General features: G+C 33.0%; 6 protein-coding genes across 6 annotated transcripts; 4 read left to right on the top strand and 2 right to left on the bottom strand.

Annotated features, from left to right (window-relative positions):
• Nucleotides 1-342: 342 nt before the first annotated feature.
• Nucleotides 343-738, top strand: HELRODRAFT_168605 (hypothetical protein; the record flags this gene model as incomplete). The annotated part of the gene is made up of 1 exon (XM_009014442.1): nt 343-738. The coding sequence occupies one exon, from the start codon at nt 343-345 to the stop codon at nt 736-738; it is 396 nt and encodes a 131-aa protein (XP_009012690.1).
• Nucleotides 739-5,330: 4,592 nt separating this feature from the next.
• On the bottom strand, nt 5,331-5,708 carry HELRODRAFT_73436 (hypothetical protein; the record flags this gene model as incomplete). Its single annotated transcript, XM_009014441.1, has 1 exon — nt 5,331-5,708. A coding segment is annotated over one exon (378 nt), but the record flags the coding sequence as incomplete, so codon positions are not given.
• Nucleotides 5,709-8,843: 3,135 nt separating this feature from the next.
• HELRODRAFT_97665 (hypothetical protein) lies at nt 8,844-13,899 on the bottom strand. The gene is made up of 12 exons (XM_009014440.1): nt 13,427-13,899; nt 13,091-13,284; nt 12,575-12,861; nt 12,329-12,431; nt 12,046-12,211; nt 11,625-11,763; nt 11,436-11,525; nt 11,106-11,322; nt 10,663-10,813; nt 10,206-10,414; nt 9,718-9,782; nt 8,844-9,350 (listed from the first exon to the last, which is right to left on the bottom strand). Exons 1-12 carry the CDS (start codon nt 13,673-13,675, stop codon nt 9,118-9,120), a joined length of 2,103 nt encoding a protein of 700 aa, XP_009012688.1. The 5' UTR covers nt 13,676-13,899; the 3' UTR covers nt 8,844-9,117.
• A 1,687-nt stretch (nt 13,900-15,586) lies between these two features.
• Nucleotides 15,587-17,557, top strand: HELRODRAFT_190567 (hypothetical protein; the record flags this gene model as incomplete). The annotated part of the gene is made up of 4 exons (XM_009014439.1): nt 15,587-15,648; nt 15,710-15,776; nt 15,855-16,140; nt 16,394-17,557. The coding sequence occupies 4 exons, from the start codon at nt 15,587-15,589 to the stop codon at nt 17,509-17,511; spliced, it is 1,533 nt and encodes a 510-aa protein (XP_009012687.1). The 3' UTR covers nt 17,512-17,557.
• Nucleotides 17,558-18,151: 594 nt separating this feature from the next.
• On the top strand, nt 18,152-19,864 carry HELRODRAFT_168602 (hypothetical protein; the record flags this gene model as incomplete). Its single annotated transcript, XM_009014438.1, has 4 exons — nt 18,152-18,167; nt 18,265-18,353; nt 18,477-18,762; nt 18,834-19,864. 4 exons carry the CDS (start codon nt 18,152-18,154, stop codon nt 19,862-19,864), a joined length of 1,422 nt encoding a protein of 473 aa, XP_009012686.1.
• Nucleotides 19,865-21,667: 1,803 nt separating this feature from the next.
• HELRODRAFT_97663 (hypothetical protein) lies at nt 21,668-23,991 on the top strand. Its single transcript, XM_009014437.1, has 8 exons — nt 21,668-21,904; nt 21,926-22,018; nt 22,207-22,338; nt 22,546-22,693; nt 22,944-23,001; nt 23,089-23,235; nt 23,374-23,488; nt 23,654-23,991. The coding sequence occupies exons 1-8, from the start codon at nt 21,743-21,745 to the stop codon at nt 23,666-23,668; spliced, it is 870 nt and encodes a 289-aa protein (XP_009012685.1). The 5' UTR covers nt 21,668-21,742; the 3' UTR covers nt 23,669-23,991.
• Nucleotides 23,992-27,841: the final 3,850 nt, after the last annotated feature.

Genomic DNA, 27,841 nt, shown 5'->3' with positions numbered 1-27,841 from the left:
CTATAATATAGCATGTATTCAATTATTGAATTATTTCAATTCAAATTGGTTGTGTTTTGTGTTTATTGGCTTATTGTCACATCATTAAAAATGTATTTTGTATGTTGTTGGCATTAGTTTTTTAAACTTTTGATTATCATGTGTTGCATCTTGTTAAATTGTCACATAGTAGTGCCCAAATAACTTGCCATTTTTATGCTATTATATTATGAATTAATTCAATTATTAATTTAATTATAATATTCTAATTAATTTAAAATTTCATCAATTACATTTACTATCATATTCAATTGATTTAAAAAATTTCAAAAATCAACATTGCAGGATGACATTTCAAGCCCAATGTCCACAATGAAGAACAACTATGTGATCCTAATGAATAATGATGATATTTCTGACTCAGAACTCGAATCAAATGTTCAGTATATCGAATCTTCATTTTCTGACCAAGCTCTTTTACACAGAAGAATCAACCCCACATCGAAAGATTACTACAAATTCAAACACAGAAAGTTAAAAAATTCTCGAATAGTTAAATTTTTCCACAGAGCCAAGACAAAAGCAAAGCAAAATCCAAGACCTCAAAAAATTTCAGAGAGTCTTGCAATAGATTTGGGCCTTTCAATAAAAAGTATAGAGCATGAGGAGACAGTTAAATGTATGGTTTCCAGCATTTTATTTATCATGGTTATCATTGTCCTTATTTTTGTAGCTATTCTCAAAAATCCTGAAATGTAATATTTCATTTTTATTTCCAGTGTCCTTCAATGCATTGAATGTAATGTTTTCATCATGTTAGTAAATTACTGTTTCAATGTAGGGAGAATATTCAAATGTAAAAATTTTCCATTCATATAAATACAACATCCACTGATAATATTTTTTCAAACTTAAATCACGACTTTAGGGCATTTATTTTATAAAAGGTTTTTTTGCCAGTAAATTTGTCAATATTTTTATTATCATTTGATATAGATTATTTTATGTCTATTTTTAATTAATAAACCACCACAAAACAATTTTGGTTTTTGCATTTGCATTTTTTCATAATTTTATTTTATATAGTTATATAGTTAATGTCTCAATTTGAGCCAATTTTGAAAAAGTCCGGTTCAACTACGTTTACGATTTTAATGATGTTAACGTGATGTTGTTGGCAAAAGTTTTTAGTGAATCATTTCCATCCGACTTTTGTCACGTCATTCTTTCATGAGCATCTTGTAAATGCCGCCAATCTTGTTCTTCACTGAGTTACATGCGCCTAAAAACCTCACAACGCCGTGCTTAGCTCCGGAATTATTTAGATTGTCGCATGCGTTGGCGTCGTCCTCTTCTACTACACCTTCGACATCCACGGATAATTCACGACCTGTTTCTCCTCTTTCTTCAGTTTCTTTGACGAACAGGGCTATGATTTTATCGATAATATTGTTTTTGAGAGATTTTGCATTGTTGAGAGAAAAATTTCCGCAGCTGTCGCTATCATATTCGTTGTCCTCAAGCCCCCTTAAATATGATAGCTTTTCAATTAATTCACACGTGCCACAATAGTCCTTCTTGCTTTCAGTTTTAAAAAAATGTTTTCCTAGTTTATGCTTATTTTTTGAATTCAAAATTTCTTCAATGTTTTTACAATCGTCTTTCGATTTTCGTTTTTTCTTTGAAATATCTTTATATAGCTGGCCTAAATCCGAACAAATGTTAGTTTTTAAAATACTTTTACCTGTTTTGGATTTACTTTTCTTGCTTGCATTGCCGTTAATTTCATCGTCTACGAGACTATCAAACAAAATTGAAGACATTTTGTTTTTCTGAAAATTATTCCCGTTTTCTGCACAAACATCTTTTTCAAGTGCTTTGATGAAGCCAACGTTCGAAGGTTTGTTGAGAATTTCAGCGTACTCATCTAAAGACTCTTGTTTTTTGCCATACTTTTCTTTCTTATCCATTAATTTTATAATTTCTCTCAGCTCATCAAACGCAGTGGAAACAATGTTGCGTCTTCTACTGATTATTTCTTCCCCATCACTTGAGTCCAACAGATTCACTCCCGAATTATATTTTTTGGAAATTTCGTTAGCGCCACAATTTTTGAAACTTGCGCACGTGTCATTGCCAAAAAATATTTTGAAATCACAATGGCAGCTGGAATTGTTTTTTATTTTTTTTTCATTCGATTTTTTTTTCTTAGAAACGTGTTTGGATGGTAGATCACAATCACTATCGATATTATTCAACGATCTGCTTACTTTTTTATTAAAAATATTTCTGTCACCTTTTTTGCGGCCACTTCTGTCCTGAAAAATTGAGCATGTATTTTTGAATAAAACATTACATTTTGAAGATTTGTCTCTATTTTTTATTGTCTTTTTGCTGAAAATTTTTGATTTCTTTGCCAAACTGCAAACATCAGTTGTGTTATCATCTAGTTCTAAATCTAAAGAAAAGTTTTCGTAATTGGATTTATTTTCGTTAGCACTGGCACAGTTATCGTACTTTGACGAATCAAAGCTTATGGATTTATACAAGCTATCTTGAGAAACACGCCAGCAACTATAATTTGAAGAGCCGTTTATGTTAGAGCACTGAGAATTTTTATTTAAGTTTTTTTTTCCTAACGCATATGTTGGAATAAACTCAATAGAGGAGGTCAATGTTGCATTGTTTGAACACGTATTTGAACACGAGTGCTTGCTATAAGATTTCTTTTTGCGTTTTGAAGACAGATTTAAACACGAGTCGTTATCCTCTTTTTTCTTCTTGTTCTTACATAGGTTTTGACAAGAGTCGATTTCGGTCACATTTTTTGCACATAAATTTGAACACGAATCCACTTGATCAATTTTATTTTTAGAAAATAAATTAGAGCAAGAGTTTTTTCTTTTATTCTTACTTTTGTCAACAGAATGAAAATTAAAATCATTGTTCTTTTTTTTAGAAGATGAAAATAATTCCGAACATTTGTCAACTTTTCCATTCTTTTTACTTTTTGACAAAAATATGGAACAAGAGTCCTTCTTACCACATACAGCACAAACATCTCTCTTAGATTTTCTATCAGAAAACATGTCAAAACCTGAAGTGTGATCTTTGGATTTAGACTTGGAGATTAGGCTTGAACACAAATCATGTTTGCCTTTACTGTTTGCTTTACTAGTTTTTTTAGAAAAGAATTTTGAGCAAGAGTCTGAACTACTCGACGAACAAACCGCACAAACACCGGAGGACTTTTGTTTATTTTTTTGCTTGCCTTTATTTGAAATTTTACAGCTAAAATTCTCTAACTTAAAGGTTTTCTTTTTACAATTTAATTTCGAATACGAATCATCATATTCACTGGCATCGCATGAATTATCAGACATTTTAGAAGAAGTTTTCTTTTTAGCACCAAGTCCTTCGCAAGAATCATCGGAGTCTTCGCAAGCAGTAGAAGCTTTTTTTCGTTTTTTACAAAGAGTTTTGCTCATTATTCTACAAGAATCGTTTGAGTCAATACTTTTTTTCTCGCAAAGTCTCGAGCAGGAATCTATTTCTTCAATTTCAGTTTCTTTCCTTTTATCGGATTTTTCGCAGACTGGAGTATTTAATTCCTGTTTATTCAGAAAATCAAAACAATCATCTGTGTCCGAATCCGATTTCATACATTTTTTTGTAAGATCTCTCCAAAAGTTTTCACATTCTACATAAGATTTTCTAGATTTGTTTTTTTTGTTTGACTTTTTGCTTTTAAACATTTTACAAAAGCTACTAGTGGATAACAATTTTGTATCCTGTTTTTCACTACCAGATTTTTTTGATTTTGAAAACAAATGTGTGCATGAATCTACTGAATCTTTTCTTTTGAGGCTGTCATCTAAATCATCTAACGACATTTTTGATTTTGTTTTCCGCATTGAGAACGATTTTTTTAGTTGACAAATTTGGGTGCAAGAATCAATAGATTCGGCTTTTTCTTTCTTGGCTTTCGTCTCTTTCGTATCTGGGAAGAGCATTTCGCAGTTCAATTTGTATTTATTATCTTCATCACAGTTTTGTTTGAAGAGGAATGAGTAGTTGCTCTCACTGCTGATCGACATGCAGCAGTTAAAGTCGGTGTTGTACTTAATTTTAGTATTCTCATCGCAAATCAGTTGTAAATTTTTCACTGGTCTTCTTATCATGCAGTTACAAAGGGCACACGTATCAAGTAAGTTATCATCGTCATTATCTTGTGCTTCACACAACGATGACAAATCAAAACTTCGAATCTAATTAATTTTAATTTGTTTTCACAATTATTTGTAAAATCTTATTTGCATTTGGCAACCGGCAACTTACCTCACATACTTTCCCTTTTTGCTCCTTTTCCCCCTTCTGCTCCGGTTTTTCCTTCACTTTTTTCTCCTGTCGCATGCACGCCGCCAGCTGAAAAATTTTATATTAAAAAAAAATAATAATTTGACTGCATTTTGCAATATGATTATGCAACCAACATCTTTGTTTCCTTGTCTCATTAGATCCTCATCGCACAAAACTTCATTAGTTGTTGTCAAGTACTTGAAAACTAGCTTGAAACAGGTTTATGACATTTTTAACATTAATGTTATGTTTGTAATTTATAAATGTATAAAATTAAATAACTTTATTTTTATTTATTTATCAAAATATACGACAAGCCTTGTCGTCAAAGGTCGATAGCACAGTTTTGGTTTTAGCAGGACAGGCCCATTGACCTTGCTCTTTGAATATCAAATCGTTTGGTGGAGATTCTTTTTTGGTCCTTGCTTGGCTGGCCCAAACTGTTACGAAACTTTTAGGTTTCAGCGACATTTTTGGGAATTTGTAAACAGCATACGGAGCCTTATTATGAGCTTGTACCAATATTGCGCCGTCCAAGTTAGCATCCTTAAACGTCAGTTAAATTAAATTACTTAATGTTTTAATGAAGCTTAGTTGAATAGAAATTTTTTATTAACTACCTCTTCTTCTTGTATATTTTGTAGTATTATAAAATCTCTGTCAACTTCTATTATCGCCATCCCGTTGATATGACTAACAAATTTAATTTAAAAAACCAAATGTTTAGAGCTTACACAAATATTATCACTGGTTTAATTAAATGTTTTTAAACAAATAACGTTACCTGATAATTTCCGATTCAAATTTTTCATCTTTCACTGGCTCCTTTAATTTTTTATTAACCAAACACTCTGAATATTCCTTACAAGTTTGTTCGGCAGGTTTTGAAGTTGGCTGTTCTGCAGGAGGTTGTGAATCTGGAGTGGATTGCTTTTGTGCTTGTGGCGGTGGTGCAGATTGCTTCTGGGGTGCAGAGGAAGCCACAGATTTCTTTAGCGGCTCTGAAAGTGCCACAGACTCTTTTGGTTGCTGTAAGGGTGCCACAGATTCCTTTGGTGGCTCTGAGGATGCCACAGACTCTTTTGGTGGCTCTGAGGGTGCCACAGACTCTTTTGGCGGCTCTGAAGGTGCCACAGACTCTTTTGGTGGCTCTGAGGGTGCCACAGACTCTTTTGGTGGCTCTGAAGGTGCCACAAACTTTTTTGGTGGCTCTGAGGGTGCCACAGACTCTTTTGGTGGCTCTGAGGGTGCCACAGACTCTTTTGGTTGCTGTGAGGGTGCCACAGATTCTTTTGGTTGCTGTGAGGGTGCCACAGACTCTTTTGGTGGCTCTGAAGGTGCCAAAGATTTCTTTGGTGGCTCTGATGGTGGGGACTCTTCTTGTAATGTTAATGAAGACTCTTTTTTTAGTTGTAAAGACTCTTTTGGCGGTTCCGAAGTTTCTTGAGACGATTGTTTTGGCAATGGTTGCACAAAAGACGGAGATTCGTAAGTTGGCGGAGACAACGACTGTTGTTTTGGCTTTTGTTCAACTTGTGGGCCTTCTGTGTCTTCCTGGCCGAATGATTTTATTGAAGCTGTTTTGGGGCTAGTGTTTGCACTCTTTTTTTCATTTTCATAATTTGTGCTTTTTTGATTGTTGCCTTCGGCGATGCTTGATTTGCTTGAAAGCGTGCCGGCATTTTGTGGTTTGACTAACGGGGACTGTGACACAACTGATTGTTTTTGGCTGTAAGGCGCTTCTGCTGCAGATTCTTTCACCATCTCTTGTCCAATTTGTGATTCATTTGTTGACGGTTGTTTTTTTATGATGTCACCAGTTTGTAGATCTTCATTTTTCATTTTTTCCGTTAATGAGTCGTCATAAATTTGATTTACCTCACTAGGTGTCAGTCCGTAAGACTGTTTTCCTAATTCTAGATGTTGTTCTTCTATCTCTTGTCCAACGTACTGTTCAGTAATCTGTTGCCCAGCTTCTTGACCAGCATACTGTTCAACGTTTGGGTGTTCAGATTCTTCGCCGATTTGTTGCCCAGATTCTGCTACGTCATATTGTGGCTCACCGTACATTTGTTCATTTTGCAATTGTTGGTTATCATAAATTTGATCAGCGTTCTCTGTACTTAAAACCAGCTGGTCAATGTTTTGGTCGGCAGTTTGCTGATCAGCAAGCTGTTGTTCAGTGAATTGTTGCTGTTCAGCTAGTTGATTAGAGTATTGTTGTTCTGTAATTTGCTGTGTGTTTTGGTCGGTTAACGTCGGTCCAGCATACTGTTGGTCAACAGGTTGCTGGTCTGTATATTGTTGGTCAGCATACTGTTGGTCTCCGGATGGCTGATTTTCTGCATATTGCAGACCATCATATTGCTGGTCAGCATTTTGCTGGTCAGCATACTCTTCCACAAATGGTTGCTCTTCGGTGTATTGTTGGTCAACATTCTGTTGATCAGCGTATTGCTGGTCAGTGTATTGTTGATCAAGTGGATGCTCTTCCGCATATTGTTGGTCTGCATACTGTTGATCTGCATATTGTTGGTCTGCATATTGTTGGTCTGCATATTGCTTGTCAGTTAGTTGCTCTCCTGCATATTGCTGGCCATCGTATTGTTGATCATCATATTGTTGTTCAGCGTACTGCTGGTCAGCGTACTGATCAACTTGTTGCTCTTCTGTGTACTGTTGACCATCGTATTGTTGATCAGGTGGTTGCTCTTCTGCTGCGTATTGTTGACCGTCATATTGTTGGCCTTCATATTGTTGTCCGTCATATTGTTGTCCGTCATATTGTTGTCCGTCATATTGTTGGCCGTCATATTGCTGGCCTTCATATTGCTGGCCGTCATATTGCTGATCAGCATATTGTGGATCAGTATATTGCTGTTCGTCATATTGTTGATCAGTATATTGCTGGTCAGCATATTGTGGATAGACATATTGTCCGTACTGATCGTGCGCATTCTGCTCTTCTTGTGTTTGATTATTATTTCGACCTGGCATTGATGTAGAGTTAGTTAATCTCAAGCGGGGATCGTTCAAATTGAAACCTGTCTCGTACATTTTTGGGTTATTCAGATTTGTAGGTGTTGCTATTCTTCTCTGTTTCAGTGCGGGTTTTATTTGAGACATCCGTATTTTATTGGAAACGCTATTGTTTTGCTCTAATTTAGTAACCGCTTTCTTGAACCTTATGGTTTTTTCTTTATTTTCTTTCACTTTAGATTCATTTGAAGGTTTTTTAGATATCGACCTCTTTCTGTTTAAGGTGCTCGATTGTTTTCTGTTTTTCAATTTTGTAACGGTTTATTTTTTAATTAATGAAACTACCAATTAAATTTTAGTTTATTAACTTACGACGGTGAGTTTCTTGATGAACGTTTCTTTGATTCCACTCTGGAATCTTGATTTTTTTCTGTAAAAAATTAATCTGTTGTAGTTACAATAGTAATATTCAAAATTATACTGCCGTAACTAAAATGCAAAATGAATCAAACGTACGATTATCTTTGTTGATCTTGCTTTTTTGGAATTTTATGCTCGGCAATCGTTGGATTTCGCTGTGGAGTAAATTTATTTTTTAATTGATTAATTAAATTTTTTCATTATAATTTTGAGTAAAATGATTTAATCTTTTTATCTAGTTTGAAAGGTATTTTTTATTTCTTAATTTGTGCATTAACAAGCTTATTTTCTGAAATTAAAACAAAATATATATTCCTTTTTAAAAAAGCATGTCGGGAATAAATTTAAGTTGACGAGGTTTTTTAACCTTCCTTTCCTCTCTTTCTGTTTAATTTGTGGAGACAGCTTCAAACCAGCTTTACGTTCCGCAGATAAACTTTGTCGGAATTGACTTTTTGTTGCATTTTTTTGTGAACTGAGTTTTCGATGGACGGACGGCTTGAGATCTTGAATAGTGACGGTGGACGATTTCACGAAGGTTGATTTCGACGCAATTATGGGATCTAGACTAACGAATGACTTCAAAAACGATGTTTCGCCTGTTATAGTTGGAGAAATTTTATCATTTGACGAGATTAGTGCAGATTTTGATACGGCAGTTCCATTAATAGTTTTGATCGCGGTTTTATTCGAAGACGATTCTTTCAAGTCACCAGCGCTAACAACGTCTGTTATTGGATTCGTGCAATTTGCAACATTTTGACATTTTTGCGATTTTTCAACGCTAACTTGATTGATCTGGAAACAAAAAATTGTTAACAAGTGAAAACTATTTAAGACTTGCGTCAAACAAACAATAATTGACAACTTTATCGGCAAGAATAGTAAGAGCGCTCTGTAGGTTTTCAACATCATCGAATAAACCTTTCGCTTCCATTAGAGGTTGTAACAATCAACTTTCTTCTTATTTAATTTCCCCTTACATCAACAATTATGTTCTTAGGTTACAGTTACAATTAAAGTCTTGTTGTTGATTGAAAAGGCTTTTTAAGCTGTAAATAATACTTGGCTTGTTAGTCAACAATTCACAATAAAAAATATTGAAGTATGTTTAAAATAGTTGTTCTTTGAAAGTTATAAAGCTAAAAAAGTTAAAGTTGAGAACGTCGCAGCTAAATTGCAACTGTCGTTTATGTTTACAATTTTTAATACTATATTATGATGTAAGCATAGACATCATTAAATAAAATTATGGATACACGAGAACAAAGTTTAATTTTTTTAAATAAACAGCTCAAAAATTTGTAGAAAGGCTTTTAAAAAGATGAAGAGTATTATTGTTCCAATCGACATTATTAAAAACCAAAAACCTATTTCAGATCATTTATTTCTATTTGAGTTAAATTTCGATTTTTTCAAACAAATAGCAGCGATTAAAATAAAAAAGAAAGACAATGTTTTCAACGTAATCACGATGCTTAAAAAATAGATTCCCATCATTTCCCCTGTGTATATAGCGCAGGAGCCAGTGCGGTCGAAGCAGTAGTCTCTATTCCAGAAGAGACAAGCTCTGTCGATGATCGCTCCAAATATCATGGGTGCTGGAATCATACCTCGTGGGAAATTATTTAGAAAGGTTTTATTGCAGTATCGATTGTTGCGATGTCTTTATATGAAATAAAGAATTCTACTTTTATAATTTAAAAAATAAATGGCAACATTTTTTAAAAAAATGTTCAAGTAAAAGACTTTAAAAATATACAGATATGGAAAGTAATTGATTATTATACATTATTATACCCTAACCCAACACAAAAGTGAAATGTACACATACCACCCCATACAAAAATAAAGATAGATATACAGACACTAAAACAGACAGACATATAGACACAAAGACAGACATGCAGACATGAAGACCAACAGGTATGCTGACAGACATACAGACAGACACGAAGAAAGACAAAGTGAAGTACTTACCGACTATCCTAACTATCATCCATTGCAGACCAAGCGCTAGGGACTTGTGTCTTTCTGCAACGCATCTGATTGGTCATTCATTTGTTTAAAAGATGATTCAATATTGTAAAATTATTAACTTGTTTGATATTTTTATAATAAATCACTTGAATAAAATTTTTTAAACTATTTCAAGTGTCATTTGCTCAGCAAAATACAACTCTTTTGCTAAACATAGATAATGATGTCATGAAACAATTTCGGACATTGTGAATAATTTTTAAAAATAGAAAAATTTTGTTATTACTAAATATTATGACAGCATTACAACTCAGCCAACTTGGTTATAAAAGTATTAAACTTTATCAACCTCAATACTTAGTAACTATTTTACAAAATCACCCAACAACTTTAACATTTTACAGTTAATTTTTGATTCCAACCATCGATTTTTTTTTTAATTTAATCATCAATTTTAAAATTCAATCCTAATTCTAACAAAAATTCACCTCAGGGTTGCCGTCAAGACAGGCGTCCAGCAGATGAAAGATACGAAGATGATGAGAGAATAGAAAATGATGAAGAAGGTGATGGAATTGCATTTGTTCTTGCACGTTCCATCGGATGCTGTGACATCATCGGTGAGTGTGTAGGGCTTTTTTGTTTTAATGTTGTTGTGTTCAAGTCGGTCTTCGACGCAAGTGCACTTTATGAAGAGCTGTTTATGAGTTTTTAGATGATAGGTAGGAAAATTTAAAACGTTGTCATTTGCTTATTTATGTACAGTTAGGTTTTTTGAGCATTAACTGGTAGAATTATTCAATAAATTGGTAACATGTTCTAGTTTAAAGCGTCTAAATAAAAAATCTTTGCAGTAACTAGAGCTTAATGTGATTTTTCATAACAGTGTCTGAAAATAAATGTGAAAAGTTTACCAACAAAATTAATAATTTTTCAAACAACTACCCTCCAAGTGCCATTTTTTTCTTTGATTTCCTTCATTGACTGGCAGCCAGCGAGACAGGGAGACACGTATGTTAGACCATCCAGACCACACACGGGACTAAACATGCTGCCAGAGCAGTTGCAGTGCTTGTTGCATCCAGAAAACAAGTTTCTGTCGTTGGTGCAAGATTGAATTTGTTTAAAAAATTGATTGGTTACTCTTAGTGAGATTATATTACATCCTGTCATTTTTTTATGATGAGATTTTTAAATGAACTAGAACGTTGTGGTTGAATTATTAATTAACATCTACACGCGTTCTAATGCTCTTAGTCCGTTTTAGTTATTCTTACTAGACGATAAAAAATTGCATTAAATTACTTCATAGCAATTACCCTTACCATCATCTAGCTACGATAAAACCCACTAGATCTCTCAAGGCATTCTTTAAACTTGTCACTAACATTTTTGAATTTGTGACTTCCTGGTCAAGGTAAGGATGACTGATTCCCACGTAGAGAATATCTCCGCACCGCACCAACATAGACAACGTTAGGAGCAGAGCGATGCCAAGAAACACTAAAGTAAATTTTAGAGAACCGATGGCGCTCAGATGAAACTTTTTGACGATGATGCCTCCTATAACAATTCCCAAACTTCCCGATGGTATTGTCGCTATGCCTGTGCCGTATAATTCAATTTCATATTTAAAGCTTTCAGACTAGTTTTGTTTGATTGAAACGAAAAATGGAAATTTTTACGAATGTAAGAATTCAACATGGTTATAAAATAACCTATCAGTTGTCCAGACCAGGAAGCAGATAAGTTAAACGCGGCCTCGACAAACTTTGGCGCAAACAGAACAAATCCGCCGACCAACGCACCTGCGCGGTTTCCATTAAAATTAAAAAAAATCAATTTATATAAATTCAAATTTGTTATTAAAGCGACGTAATTATATTAATTAGTTTTCGTGAGCGTACCTTCCATGCAACCGGAAAAAGTGATGAAATCGAACGCAGGATTTGAGAGAAGCGTCTTGAGGGCGTGGAAGATGTCGGCAGGTTCGTGCACCGCGTCGACGCTTTTTTTGTCCACCGACTCCAAACTGCTCCTCTTTCTCTTCTCATCATCAATCTCTCTTTTATCTTTTGAGTTACACATAATTCAACATGGATCATTAAGGATTATTTAAAATTTAAGTATTTTCCTCTGTATGAATTGAGTAAACCAGGAAATTTTAATAAATATGTATATAGTATATAAAGTTAATTTTACTCAATTTATTTCTTTCAACTCATTTCACATTGTTGTAAAGTACTTTCAGTTATAATATTAAAAAATATTTTTAAAATGGAATAATTTTCGGCATTCACGAAAATAAGAAATAACTCAATTCTTAACTTGAATTTTCAAAATAAATTTGATATTTCCAAACCGACTTGGCATTTCTCTTGGAAAGCCACATAAGAAAATTGACAGGATGATGAAGGCCGATCCTGTGACGAGGAAACCAATCCACCAGGCTCCTAACCATCGCGGGTCCTCCGGCGTTAAATCACCCTGGTTGCTAAATGTTTAAATTAGTTAAGTTATCATCTCAATAATTTAACAAATTTAATTAACCAGTAAATTCATTAATATGTAATTAATTTATTTATTTGTTAACAAACTAAATTTCACAAACAGGGTACTATTTTTTCGACCGATGTCGATATAAGTTTTGAGAAGCCTGCCTCCAATAATGTAGCCGAGTGCTGGCCCGATCATGGCAGTGGAATAATATATACCTGGTTCATACATCCATAACAATTAAAAAAAAACGAATTATTTAATAATTCACGTATGAGAGCATTTTTTGTTATAATAATAAATTATAAATAAAAGAAACCAATGGGAAAAAAGTTTATGCAAACGTCGAAATAAAACTCACTAAAGTATAACGGGCTCCGTTTGACTCCGACATTTTCATCGATGAAGGCAACTGCCAATGTAAAGAGGGGGGTGCTGCCTGCCCCGTGGAGCATGTGACCCAGCATGAAAATTACGATGTATATGGAGCTTGAGGTGGTCGCTTGGTAGGAGCATTCGTATTTTTCCATCGTGCCTGATCGATTGACAGGAGCCGAATCCAAGCACAACATGCTCGGATCTTTCCGCGTGTCGTAAAAGTAAGGACCGACAAGAAGATTTGGGGACGAAAACACTAAAGAACCTACTCTGTCAATGGAAGTTAATTTTCTTCAATTGAATAACTGGATGAAATGTTAAATTATGTAGATCGAACAAAAACCTATTTATTGAAACATTCAAAATACATTGGGACATTCAAAAAGTTATTTGAAACATTCAAAAATAGCATACTAAAAATTCATCGAAGCGTTCAAACAATTCATTTAAACGTTCAAAAAATTTATTGAAATATTTGAAAAATAGAAATGAAAATGACCCCATAACTAACGCCCCTACAGCAATCCAGCGCGGTTTGTGACCCAATCCCCCGTAAAACGAGACCGGTACTAAACAAATTATCGATGCCAGGTCGTATCCCATGGCAATTATTCCACTTTCTGTGCTGCTGAATTTAAACCTTCGTTCCAGCGTTGATAGACAGACACTTACGAAACCACTGACAACCATACCCTGGATTAAAACCAGAAATAGTTTATAGCAAATTCTAATCAATGAGATATTGACACGGCATATTTTACAATTTTAATAAAAATTGGTATTTGTATTTGTCGAAATAAGTAGAAAACCATGAAATTTAAATAAATGTGCCAACCTGTAAGGCAACGAAACAGCAGGCGACACACAAGAAGGTCCCAATTTTCATAAAAAATTTGTGGAAGCATCCATACTTCAACCGAATCGTAGTCGGGAAGCTTGTAACGATAATTTGAGATGGGAAGTTGAGATTTGAAGCCCTTTCAGCAGATGATGACGTTTCCAGAAATCTCTCTACGTTCCCGATGTGTCCTTGCAGACTATCCACTATTGACAACTTCTCAGGCTCTTTGTTTGTTGGCAACATTTTTTCACGTTCGTTCTTCACTACTCGATAGTTGTACTTTTTGATTTTACGGAGTAGATGATTCGGTGTGGATATTTATCTACTATTGTTGTTAGTCCAATAATAATACTCATCGTGTCGGAAATATTTCTTATGTTTAGGTTGATTTTATAGAACAATTTCGAGAAGTAATTTCGTTTACATAGTAACGTTTTTTGAAGGAAATATTTATTTACAAATTATTTAACTTTTACTCACTCTGGTAAACGACGCGAACAATATAAGGTAAACATAGGCAGTCTTGCATGAACGTAACATTGTAATGCTCAACCAATGAACAACAAAAGACCTGCTAACAATTCTTTTGAGCTTACTAAATATTCCATTATTTTAATGTTTATTTTCTTGTTTGTGTTTATGTTTATATTAGAAAAAATAAACATATATGACGTAACTTCAGATTTCAAATGTCTATGTTCTTATTGAACGTTTTAGGTACAAGCTCACCGATTATACAATATATTTTTATAACATTAATGCATGTGTAATAGTAAAAACCATAATTTGTTTACGAAATACAAAAAGCATCCAAACGAATGGAGAGCAAACAAATGAAACAACAAATGCAGTGTGCATTTATGTTGGGAGTTACATAATGTATCAGCGCTGCGTGGTTTATCAAGGGCTGCTCTTGAATTTCAATTTACCAAACCTTTTTTTCTAATCGCAAAAAATGATAGAACACTTTCTGCTATGAATAATTTAAAAGTTAGCATGGAGGCATTTCTTAAATGTTATAATTTCAAGTGTAAATCATCAAATATATGAAACTATTGTTTGCTTATATAATACGGATTCGACATAATATATAGATACAAATGAATATATATTGATAACTGTGGTTATGTATAAATATTTGTTTTTAGGAGCATGTAAAACACACACACATATGTATATAAAGTTTATATTTTTATTTATAGCTTGAATGTATTGTTAACATATATATATATGCATCTGACCTAATTGTGTAGTACGTATGTTGCTTTGTACTTTGTAATGTATGCGCCCCATGCCATATAATGCATATGATGTTTGGTTAGTTAGATGTTTGACGAAGAGTTAGTAGAATATACCATGGGTATTAATACATATACATATATATTATTTAATAAATGAATATATAGCGTGTGTCTGTGCGTGTCTGTGTGCGTGTCTGTGTGCGTGTGTGTATGTGCGTACATAATACATCTATCTAACGATATTTGATTATATACAATATAAGAAAAAACGTATACAAATGAATAGATAGAAACTACATTGTACACGTGTGTATGAAAATGTTTAGGTAGAAATGCAATGATGAAAACAAAAGTTATCCTCTTTCGCCGTTGTTAGGTCATCTGTTGTGAAAGTCGAATTAACTTTGCCCTATCAAAAATCAGGATTATTTTATTATTGTCAACTACTTATATATATATATATATATATATTCGTGTGTGTGTATGTATAAAATGTAACAACATATATATATATATATATAAGGCAGTAGCCATTGAGTTAGAATATTTTCAAATGAACAAAATATCGTGAAATGAGCAAAAATGTCGTGAACATATGTGAACCAACATATGTGTATGTATGTAACTTATGTAGATTAGGATGAATTTGTATTTAAAAGGTTATCGTTCAACAAGTTGCATATTTTATTTTGAAGTGTAATTTGTGTAAATTATATATAATATGTAACATCATAGTGGATATGATATTTTGTTGCGATCAAGCCTACCTAGATTGATTGATATCAGGGATTCAGCAAATATAATATTTTTAAAATTCTAATTTTGTAAGGTTTTTATGAAAGATTTCTGTTTATCATATTTTTTTATACTCACGGTATCAAGTGAGAAGTTTACAGTTTGTTAACTGCGCGAAATGACATGGAAGAGATATGCTGAATACATGTTTGTTTTGCAACCGTTAGTCATCTTTGAAAAGTTAGGCCATTTTGAGAAGACATACAACCCATCCCGCGATAATCTCAATGGCCATGTTTAGAAAGAACAAAGTCCTAATAGGCAAATGCATCAAAACGACATCTCTATATTTAACATTCTGGATGATGGTTAAATCTTATTTTTTTATAATTTGATAATATTAAAAAGTCGTAACACTGTTTAACGTTATTTCAATGAAATGAAAGGGATTGACCAGCAGTCTTATAGGGACATCGTTCGTGCATTTGGAAAAATTATTCGGCGTGACGTCAAACGAAATCTCCATCATTCTGGTAATTTTCTCGGTGGGCTACCTCGTCGGAGCAATCTTATGCGCCTTCATTTACGACAGAGGGGTTCCTGAGTTCTACTTTGTGGCCTTCAATTTGCTGTCGTCGTTTTCGACGCTTGTATCGGGAGCGATGGAGAACATTTTTGTGTTCGGTGCTGCTATTGCCGTCCAGGGCTGTGGAATGGGGTTCGATGATGCAGGTGGGTTGGAGCGGTTTGGTTGTGGCGGCCCTCGTGTCGGTTGAATTTTATTTTTCTCCGTCTCATTTATGTTACAAAATGTTTTATAATTCGTGCAATAATATATAATTAGTATTGATTTCCAGAGTAGTTATTGATATTTTGTGGTGTAAAACTCTTCTCCTTAATACAACTGATAATAGTTTGGAATGTTTAATACTTTTAAACAGCATTCAACCATATATTTTAATTGAATCTTATATGTCATGAACAGCTGGCCAGTCATACTGCGTGAACTTGTGGTTGAACCATCGACTGCAGAGACCATTCCTTCAAGCAGCCCATGCTCTCTGGTCGCTCGGAGGAGTCCTCAGTCCCATCGTCATTAAAATATTCCTCTGCGAGTTTCAGCATGATCAGATTGTTGAATCATTGGAGATCCAAAGAAAGACAGTTGAATGCAACAAATTTAACAGTTCAACACTCAGTACTGTTGATGACATCAACTGCAACAATTCACAATTCCACAATTCTAACGTAACAGAAGTATGCGCGGGAGATGAACTGGAATATTCTAGATATGCATTCTACACAATTGGCTCGATAATATTTGCAGCCAACATACCATTTTTAATAATTTCAATTGAGAAATGCCTTACAAGAAACTCTACAGGCATGACAATAGCGATAGATTATAACAGAAATATCACTATTGACGACATTACTGTTAATGAGGCTGAAATCAAAAAATCTTTAAAACATAGTGAAGTAGATACATCGAATATAAAATTTTCTGGAAATTTTGAACTGTTGAACAGAACTTCAAAAATAATTTACCTGTGTCTGCTATTTATAATGGCCATGTTAAATATGTACATAGAAATCTTGCCAATCAACTTTCTAGTTTCATTCGCGGTCAAACACTTAAAATGGTCAGTAATGGACTCGAGTTTATTGCTTTCGTGTTTCTTCACTGCCCATTTTGTCGGTCGAATTTTAGCGGTTCTGACATCGGCCTGCATACGACCAATAAAAATGATCTCTGCCAACATCGTACTAACCGCAATTGGATGCACATCCCTCCTACTATCCAACACATCACCACTAATAGTCTGGGCAGCAGTAACTGTGGCTGGACTTGGAGTATCAAACACGTTTCCCTCTACGGTTCTTTGGGTATCGGAGACAGTCCCTGTTAGCGGTCGAATCAGTTCAATAATGATTGCAGGCGCATCTGTTGGAACGATTTCTTCTCCATACTTCGTCTCGCTTCTCACTGTTAATTATGGAACTTTTTCCTTCATCTACGTGTTAATTTCCGCGGCGTTAGCACATGTTGTGGTTTTTATATTCTTGTATTTATTTATAACAAAAATTGCCAGAAGATTGTAGTTCGTGTTATTGAACAAACTTTTTGTTTTAAATGTTTTTTTTTTAAATATTTTTACGACATGTTTGTCGTCTGCATATGTTTCAAACATTCACAGGTTTTTGTTGCCTCATTATATAACAATTGATATTTATATGTATGTAAATAACGTACAAAAATATTTTTAATTTTTTTTTAAATTTTTTGACATCTGTAAAAAGTATAAGAGATGTAAGTCTTTTAATCCAAAATTTTAGAACAAACCAAAAAGTTCAAACTATTGGATCTGTTACCCATCTTCACAATTGCTTGGTTTGAATAATGTTACCAATTAAAATAGAAATTATTACGACTATAAAAACTCAAAAGTCCTTGGACGCCTAGTTTACACTCACACTCACGTACACACACAATCACGCATACAGACTCGTAACACACTTTTATTTTTATAAAAAAAAAAATTATTTAAACACAACGCAGTTTCATAAATCAATTTATATTTTATTATCAAAACACCTACTATTCAATATTTCATTTATGTACTTGCTAATGTTTTTTCTATAATAACAAACTTTATGTAAACATAGTAGCCTATAGATAAACAAAATATTTTTGGTCTGAAAATTGATCCAGTTTTCCCTAGGAAACAATCAATTCAATAAAATGCAGCTGTCGACAAGTAAATTAAAAATCTTGGAATTAAAAAAATTATTGAATTAGGATATAATTTACACAATATTTTTATCTAAAAAATACTTTTTTAAATTTTAAATTAGAAAGTACTTCGGTTTCGACCATTTCAACAACGACTGGCCATATTCAAATTGCCAAAACTATTTCACTGTATATATTCCTTGCAGTTTTGGTAAGTCAAGTTGAATTAAGATGAAAAAAATTAAACAAAATAACTGAAACCATTATAATGTAATATATTTTTCATATTTATATTTATACCATAACAAACATTATCAAATATTACATCACAAAGGGGTTTTCTTCTTCGCTGATAGGTTCATCGTTGCCGTTCTTGGATGAATTTTTTAGAATTCAGAAAGGAGAGAAAACTACCACGATAGCTGCTATATATGCTGGTGTGGTCTTAGGCGCGTTGTCTTGCGCTTTGTTGTACAACTTACTGTCGAAAGAGATAATTTTCTCGACTGCCTTCATATTGGCTGGATTCTCTTTGGTATGTGCTGGAGTCTGCAACTCGTTGAGCTGTTTTGCTATATTCGTCTTCTTTCATGGTTTTTCATTAGGGAGCATAGGAACCGGTTGAAAATATTTTTATTTATTCGTACTAAAAGTTTGTATTTATTTTAAATGAAAATATTTTTCATTCAAGCGATCCAACCTTATATATTAAGACTCTGGCAAAAGAATGCTTATCAGAAATCGTTATTCCACGGTATCTACTTTGTCGGATCAACTGGATCGGTCATGGCTCCTTTTGTCCTGCAATATTTTCTATGCGAAGACAAAGTTTCAAAAGAAGAAGATAAATACATATTCCACGTAAATCCGACATATACTAGATTCTATCACCCAGATTCATCTTATTTTTTTCACTCAAGATCGGATTTGAATCGAAACAGGAGTGATTCTTGTCCATTTTACTCTTCTTCTTGCGTAAGAGCTGTACCATATACTTTCATAACATTTGGGACCGCTATACTTCTTGCTTCTGTGCCGTACATTGCCATCTGGGTTCATAATTACGCAGAAAAAAATGAATCGAATCATTCGAATCAAATGAGTTTTTCAACGATTCCTTCCTTTGTTGAAAATGCGGCGTCCAGTTTGTATCTGAAAATGGCAATTTATTTAACTGCTTTCTTATTTGTCATTTTTGTGGAACTCCAAGAGAGCATACCTGTTTATTTTTTATCAAGTTTCGTCGTCAATTATTTAAAATGGAGTCCCGTGAATTCTCCGTTTTTATTATCGGCCTATTTTATGTCGCAGTTGTTAGCTAGGATATGCATTGTAATTTTATCAAAAAAAATTCCACCGTCAACAATTTTGTGGTTTAACATTACGGCAACATTTGTCGCCTCAACATCCGTCTTCTTCACAATTAACTGGAGTTACATCATCTGGTTTGCATCACTAGTTTATGGAGTTAGCATGGCTACAACATTTTCCACCTACATACTCTGGATGTCTCAGACTATTGAGATTGATGCCAAAATTTCCGCCATGATGATCATCACAAGTTCCACAGCTGGCGTCTGCACGCCTCTCCTCATGGGTAGATTAATTCATAAATATGGCCAGTTTTGTTTTGCCTACTGTCTCATATTTATTTCCTTTTACAATTTATTAGCCTATGCCTTAAAAACCTTTTTCTTTCATATTTTTTCTGATCTTAGATAATGCAAAATTTTTTCAAAGTCAAAACATTTATTTGCGTTATTATATAAAATATTTTTCAGGAGTAATGAAAACAAATAATTGACTGAACATTTGTATTATTTAACAGTTAATTTTTTTTTGTTTGCATATGAAAAAACTTTGAAACAGAAGAATTTATTTGTAAATAAGCCGTTCAATTCATTAACCGTGCATGAGATCATTGCTAAACAATGTCACCACTATTAATTTTAACAACTGGCTTATATTACTGACAGACAGTCAAAAATCATATCCAACAATTGTGAAAAAATTTGTAAACAAAAAAAATATTAACAACCCATGATTCTTTCTGTATTTTTAGTAATTATATATTCATAACATTTTTTAATAGATTATAATAAAAATGTATGATCATTGTTTATTTTATTAATTTTTTTACTTCATACATTGGCCGTTTCTGTATTAAAAACTTTTATACAAAAGCTTGATGTTTCAGTTTGGCAACGCGAAAAACTATACAAAAAACTTCGAAATAATTGTACAACTAAAACAAAGTCAACATTGACGAGTAGGTATTGTTATATTATTCTATAATATTAGTAATACGAACACAGTTATAATGAACAGTGTTATATTATTATAGCTAAAATTTTTATTTTTTTTAAATTTAAAAAGACATTTTAAGGATTTTGAGAAACAAGTAATGATAAAAAACGTTTTAAACCACATTTGGTAGCCTGTAGAATTTAATCATTTATCAAATAAGAGGCGCATGATATATATTTATATTATTGAGCATTCGGCTACATACACAACGTATCAAATCGAACACCGTGTGTGTATATATATATATATATATATATATATATATATATATATATATATATATATATAATTTTTAGATTTAGATTTTTCTAACGGTAGATAGTAAATCATTGTGGAGTTTCTTGAGTTCAAAACTAAAAGTTATATATATTTTAAACATGATAGAGCATTAGAGTCTATTACAAATATTTGTGACTGAAAAAAAAATTTTTGTTGTGGTTGAAAAATTTTAAAAACTAAATCAAGTATAAATCCATAATCTGAGACGGATATATCACTTAACCATTAATTATTACCATTTTATTTAGCCTTATCTTATAGCCAACCTTAATAATAAACGTAGGATCCTGGTTCAGTCAACAGTTGACACTAAACGACAGGGTTGCAAATAAAATTTAATCACAAATCCATCGAAATGCAATGTTAATTCAAGCCTTCAAGTTTTTAAACTGGGAAAACGAATGACAATTATTTATAAAGCATAGTGGAAAATAATATATATTTTCATTATATTTTGTAATAATATTACTTTATTAACCATGTCCTTTCATCTGCGACGATGGAACAACCGAAAAAGGCGGCAATGTTGTTACAAAGTTGATCAGTGGATATGATTAGAACTTCTTTGGAAATAGGTCAACATCAACCGAGAAACTAAAGCTAACCGTAATAAAATTAAATTATTAAAGCCAATTACTATTTTTCTTTAATTTAATGTAGTATGTTAAACAAGCTTAAGAAAAATAATTTTCAAAATATCTTCCTTTAAATAAATTTAGCAATAAGTAAACGCTTGAAAAAATTTTACGCATTTTTATTGGTGATCAAACATTTATTTTAAAATTATAAATATTAAAAAAATCAGAAATAGTTTTACACAGGTTTCATTGTATAACATATCTATGTTTTACAATCGTTAATGTTTTACAACATAGCTTGTAAAAATAAAGTGTATATAACCGAGTATCACACCAAGCCAGTTCATTCATCGTTCGTTCACTCTAGTGACAGCCAATTTGGTTTTTCTTTTACGATAGCAAATTTTCTGATCAAGTTTACGTTCGAGATTGAAAAATGGCCAGTGATAAAGTCGACTTGAGTTTGGATGAAATTATCAAGAAATCAAAAGACGGTCGTGGTAGAGGTAGAGGTGGTAGAGGAAATTTCAACAACAGGAGAAGCGGTTCTTTCCAACAAAAAAATGGCGGAGGTAACGCGGTTCAAGGTGTGACACGTCGAACTAATCCAATCAGAAGGGGCAATCAGGCTTCGAATCGAAGGGGTAGAACTTTCTTGGGGGGTGTTATTCGTGGCGGTGTGACAAAAAGAAGCAATAAAAGTTTCATTCCGGTTAGTTTTTCGTTTTTTAATTTGTAAAGTAAATTTACTATTTTACTTTGATATTCTTTTGTCGTTTTTCATTTTATTTTGATTAAAAATTAAATAAAAATTTTCAATTATTTTTACAAAGTTGAGTAGCTAAAAATAAGTTATTTAATTAATTTTAAAACATTGTAATTTTTATTAATTAATATTAGAGAAACTTGGAAGAAATCTGGAATCACGATTTATTTGAAGAAACAGTCGGTTTTAATGCAAATAATGCTGCCATTGAAGGACAACTAATAATTTCAAATCTTGACTTTGGTGTCAACGACTCTGACATAAAGGTTTCTAAAACTTTTTAAGAAAGTTTTATAGAAAAATCATTTAATTAATTTATTCAAATAAATTAGATGTTTCTCCTGAAAAATATTCATTAGTAAATACATTGTGTAACAAAAAAATAGATATAAAATAATAACGAAATATTTTGGTAATTAAGGCGACAATGGATTAAATAATTTTTATATTTAACAAAAAATATTCAATCGCAGGAACTCTTCTCAGAGTTTGGAATGTTAAAAAAAGCAGCCGTGCATTACGACTTTTCAGGTCGATCACAAGGCACTGCCGAAGTTATATTTGCATCAAAGCAGGCTGCTCTCCAGGCCATGAATCGTTATAATTATATTCCTCTTGATGGTAACCAAATAAGTTGATGAATTATCTTTTCAACGTCATTTATGACATAAGTCATCACCGACTAGCACTTATAATCGTTGCTACCATCTATCTCCATCATTTCATTGTTCAACGGCAGTATTTTTATCCAGTTGTTTAGCACAAATCTCCACACTGTTTTGGAGTATCTTTAATTTTCTTTTTGAATTTTTATTTTTCATATAGCAAAATAATATAATCTTAAACAAATTGTCAACTCTCCAAACGACAGGACGTCCAATGAAGATACAAATTGTCGAAAATTCTTCAATTGAAAATCGTCTGAGAAGGTAATATCAGTATTGCAATTTTAATTTCATCAAGTTTTTGTCTATTGTTATGACTAAATTAACATTTAAATATGTATGGATTGGTAGGGGATTCAGCAGCAGCAACAATAATGCCATTGGTGGTCGTGGAAGTGGAAGAGTGCAGAACAAATCATTCAACAACAACAACAGCATTGGCAACAACAACAGATCCTTCAACAGTAGTAACAACTCGTTTAACAGATCTAACATTAGGTATTTGCTTATTTGTCATCTACTAGATTGTATAATGCTTTACTTTTCATATGAAGAATGCTTGATTTTGTCATCTGGTATCAATGTTGGTTGTACAATGTTAATTTCTCACTCAATTTTCTATTTGTTGTTTTATAGGAGAGGCTTCAACAACAGACGAGGAGGTCGTGGTGGCAGGGGAAGGGGTGGCAGACTGAACCAACCTGTCCTGACCAAAGAGGAGTTGGACGCTCAACTGGATAGTTACAATAAGGTAAATTGGTATACACTTTATATAATCTAATGTAATTTCATCTTATATCCATTGCTCGAATGCATGGCTGATTGCTCTTTTATTAATTTTTTGCCTTTCAATAGTAGTTTTTTATTCATGCTTTATTAATAATATTATAAGAATGTTTTAAACTATTTTTTATAGATGGAGACCGAGTAAGGCCCCTACAGAAAGAACTGAACAGTGAAGCAGAATTTGAAAGAATTTGAAGCAAATGTTGACATGTTCTTATTGTCTGTAAATAACTGACAACATATTTTTATTTATTTATGTCTGTATATAAAATTTAGAGAATATTTTTTTTATGAATGGTTCTTAACATGTTTGTGTTACAGCTTTCCATATTTCATCACCCGTTGAAATGACTTATTTTATTTATCAATAATATGATCTGAACTTAAATATCGACGTATCAATATTTTATAATTCGCGTGTGTACATAATATTTGTTCTCGAAAAGTTAGAATAAAAAATTAACTATACCAAACTTGTTCTCAATATGACCGCCTGCAACGAAAATCTCGTATCACCTGCACTTGCTTTCGTTATTTGAACGCTAAAATTGAACATTTCACGAAACGAGGGATGGTTTGTTCAGTGATGCCAGGGTGTGGTGTTTAAAGTAATTTAGTGAGGTACGCTTTTTTTATTAATTTTAACTGATAAAGTATCAAAGCAAAGATTTGTTAAATACAAGCTTAAGTCATAAGATGAAAAATATTTGCTTGGAAAACTCAGCGATACTTTTTTTGAAATGACATCTCATTTCTTCATAAAACAAAAAATTTTAATAACAGATTTTTAAATAAATATTAACATTAAATTCTTCTATTATTTCTGGCGACTAACTGGTTACAAAATCGAGATGAATTTTTTTTATATTTCTGCAATAATTGGCGAGTTTGTGAAAACGGACGGACTGAAATCATGTTTAAAATAAAAAACTTCTTTGTTTGTTTTTAATATAATTGTTTATTAAAGAAACGTTAATTGAAATATTAGAAGACACGTTAGTCGACAAAAAGCGAAAAGCATACACGTGCAAGTTAGCAATAATATAAGATAGTCAAGTTAGCAATAATATAAGATTGTCTGAAATTATGGAAAGTCATAAATATATTGAAACATATATAATATACATATACATATATATTATTTCAATACTTTCCCTTGTTTCAAAACATTTTATGACATTAGTCCCATATGTCCACACAGGAGTTTCAGTCTGACTGTCCAGTGGCTTTGTCATCACATCACCGAATTGATCACTTGTTGAAATTTGTGTGATATCAACCGTTCCATCTTGAATTTTTTCTCTAATAAAAAACTTCTTCAAGTCAATGTGTTTTGTTCGCCGATGAAATTGTGGGTTCTGAGCTAATTTGACTGCAGCACTGTTGTCAACTTGCAAGATTGGCACATCTTTCAAATCAACCTGTAATGATTTGAATAATCTTTGAAGCCAAATTATTTCTTTGACAGCCTCTGTCGCAGCGATGATCTCAGCCTCTGTTGTAGATGTTGCAACTATGGCCTGTCGTTGATTAATCCATGATATTATGCCTACTGCATATATCACTGCAATACCTGTGGTCGAACGTCTAGTCTACAGCCTCCAAAATCTGAATCACTGAAACACTGCAAAACTCCTTTTGTACTGTATTCTGAACCTGCTGTGTCTGATTGATTATTATCATTTTCTTTAAGCATTGGGGTGTGAACTGGTTTACATTCTTCAAATCTGAAAAGTTTAAGAATTTTTCTTGCATAACTAGATTGACAAACTTTTATGCTTCCATCCAATAGAGTTTCTATTTGAAGACCTAGAAAATATGTTGCAGGTTTAACTGTAACCTGAAATTTCAGCTTCAATTTTTCAATGAATAGATCTAAATCTTCTGTGTTGCTAGCGGCTACCAGTCCATCATCAACATACAATGCTAACATCATAATGTTTTCATTCTGTTTTTTAACATACAAACATGGATCCGCTTCACTTGACTTAAAACCACATTCAAAAAGAAACTTGCCGAAGCATTGATTCCAACGACGAGGTGCTTGCTTTAGACCATACAGACTTTTGAGCAATCGACAAAATTTATTTGAGCCATCATTATATCTTACTGGTTGTTTGATGTGGATCACTTCATCAAGTTCACCATACAGGAATGCAGTTGATACATCAAATTGAAGAAGATGCAGTTTTTCACTTGCTGCAATACTTAGTACAGAGCGAACTGTAATCAACTTTACTACTGGACTAAACGTCTGATTGTAATCTACATTTTGTCGTTGTGGAAATCCTTTTGCCACAAGTCTTGCCTTGTATCTATCTACACTTCCGTCTGGCAAGGTTTTTATTTTGTAAACCCATTTACATGGAATAACTTTAGCTCCTCTGGGTAGCTCACAAAGTTCCCAAGTTCTATTTTTGTTTAATGAATTAATTTCATTATTCATGGCATTATTCCAATATTTACTTTCCCTGCTTTGAATGGCTTCTTCGTATGTATCTGGTTCATGTACATCTAATAAATATGTCTCAGCCTGCATCACATAATCATCTAACTTCTTAGGTTTCTGCAAGCTTGACCTATCTCTGAGTTGAACTTAAACTGAATTATCTATAATCTTCTCAGTGTCATCTGTAATTTCTTCTTTTGAATCATCATTTCTACTTCTCGAGTCATTTTCTGATTTGCAATTGATTTGAGGATCTGTTGTAAAATCTTTTTGAGTCTGATGTTCAAATGATGTTGTACATTTCATAGGTTTTTTTTGGAAAACTACATCTTTTGAGAATATCATTTTATATTGATTTTTGAGTTATATACGATAACGTTTGTCACCATCGTAACCAACAAGGTAACCTTTTATGGCTTTCTTATCCATTTTTTGACGTTTTTGATCACGTATGTGAACAAAACATGTAGAGCCAATTATTCTCAAATGGTTAATTCTCGGCTTTTTACTTGTTCAAATTTCAAATGGGCTTTTATCTTCAATCGACGACTTGCCTGTTCGATTAAGTAAATATACTGCAGTTGAACATAACTCAGCCCACATAGCGACTGGAAATTCAAAATCTGGATTTGAGTACTTTAATGTGCGTGCCATTTCAACTATTGTTCTGTTTTCACGTTCACTACCACCATTTGTTGATGTGTATATGGTGCTGTTAGTCATTGCGTGATTCCATGGCTGCGCAGGATGTTTCGAACTTCTTCGTTGTCAAACTCATCCCCATTGTCACTTAAAATTCTTTTACTTTATGACCTTGAGTCGCTGCTTGAGACAAAATATTTTGTAGTGCCTGTTTCACTTCATTTTTGTGTCTAAGAAAAGAAATGAACCTCATTTTGCTGTAATGATCTTTGAAAACAACAAAATATCGTTTACTATTAAATGATTTTGTACTGAAAGGACCACAATCATCTGCTGATAGTAGTTCACCTGGTTTATTGGTTGCATTTCTCTTGCCAAATTTTAACCGATGTGCTTTACCATAGAGACATGGTTCACACAAATTCTTGTCAAGATGAACTTTAATGTTTAACTCTTTTTCTATAACATTCTTTATGTGACGTTTATCTTGATGACCAAAACGTTCATGGTAGAGCTGCACTATTGAATTTTCACTGACTATATTCACTTCAGCCGGTGTATCTGGAGTTAATGAAATCAAGTTTGCCTCATACAAGGAACCATCTACTCGTCTTGTCCCTTGTACTACCACTCGGTACTTTATACTGAGTTGACATTTGGTTGCATAAGATTCAATCTTGCTGTTTTTTGAATTTTTATCTTGTGCGACTAATATGGAAAATAGGTTTCTACCTATATTTGGAACATACCAGATATCTGAGAGTTTTATATACTGTTGTTTGTTATTTACTGTTGACAGCATATTTATTTCGCCTCTACCCACAGCAGCAAGAACTTCTTTTTCTGCAGCTTGAACAGAACATGGTGCGACAAACTTCTCAAAAGTAACAAAATTATCTGGATTGTTCGTTAGGTGCTTTGTTGCTCCATTGTCAATATACCACTTAGTGTTGTCTCTCAGTGCTTGATTACTGGCTGACGTGCACAAAACTACATTTGATGTTTCATCATATGCTTTTCTTGGTGTCGCTGAAACATTTTGGAATTTTTATAAGGTCTTCCATCACTGACCCACTTTCTACATTGCTTAACCCAGTGTCCAGGTTTATGGCAATAGTTCCAGTTACCAACTGGTTTTGTCCTTTTAGTGAAATCTCTTGATTTGTTGAAACTTGGCTTTTCAACATTTACAACTAAGGCGTTCTGCCTTGATGATTTATCGATTGT

This window comes from Helobdella robusta, assembly GCF_000326865.2.
Source record: "Helobdella robusta unplaced genomic scaffold HELROscaffold_13, whole genome shotgun sequence".
Taxonomy (NCBI): Eukaryota; Metazoa; Annelida; class Clitellata; order Rhynchobdellida; family Glossiphoniidae; genus Helobdella; species Helobdella robusta.
This window is presented reverse-complemented; position numbering and strand designations above follow the sequence as displayed.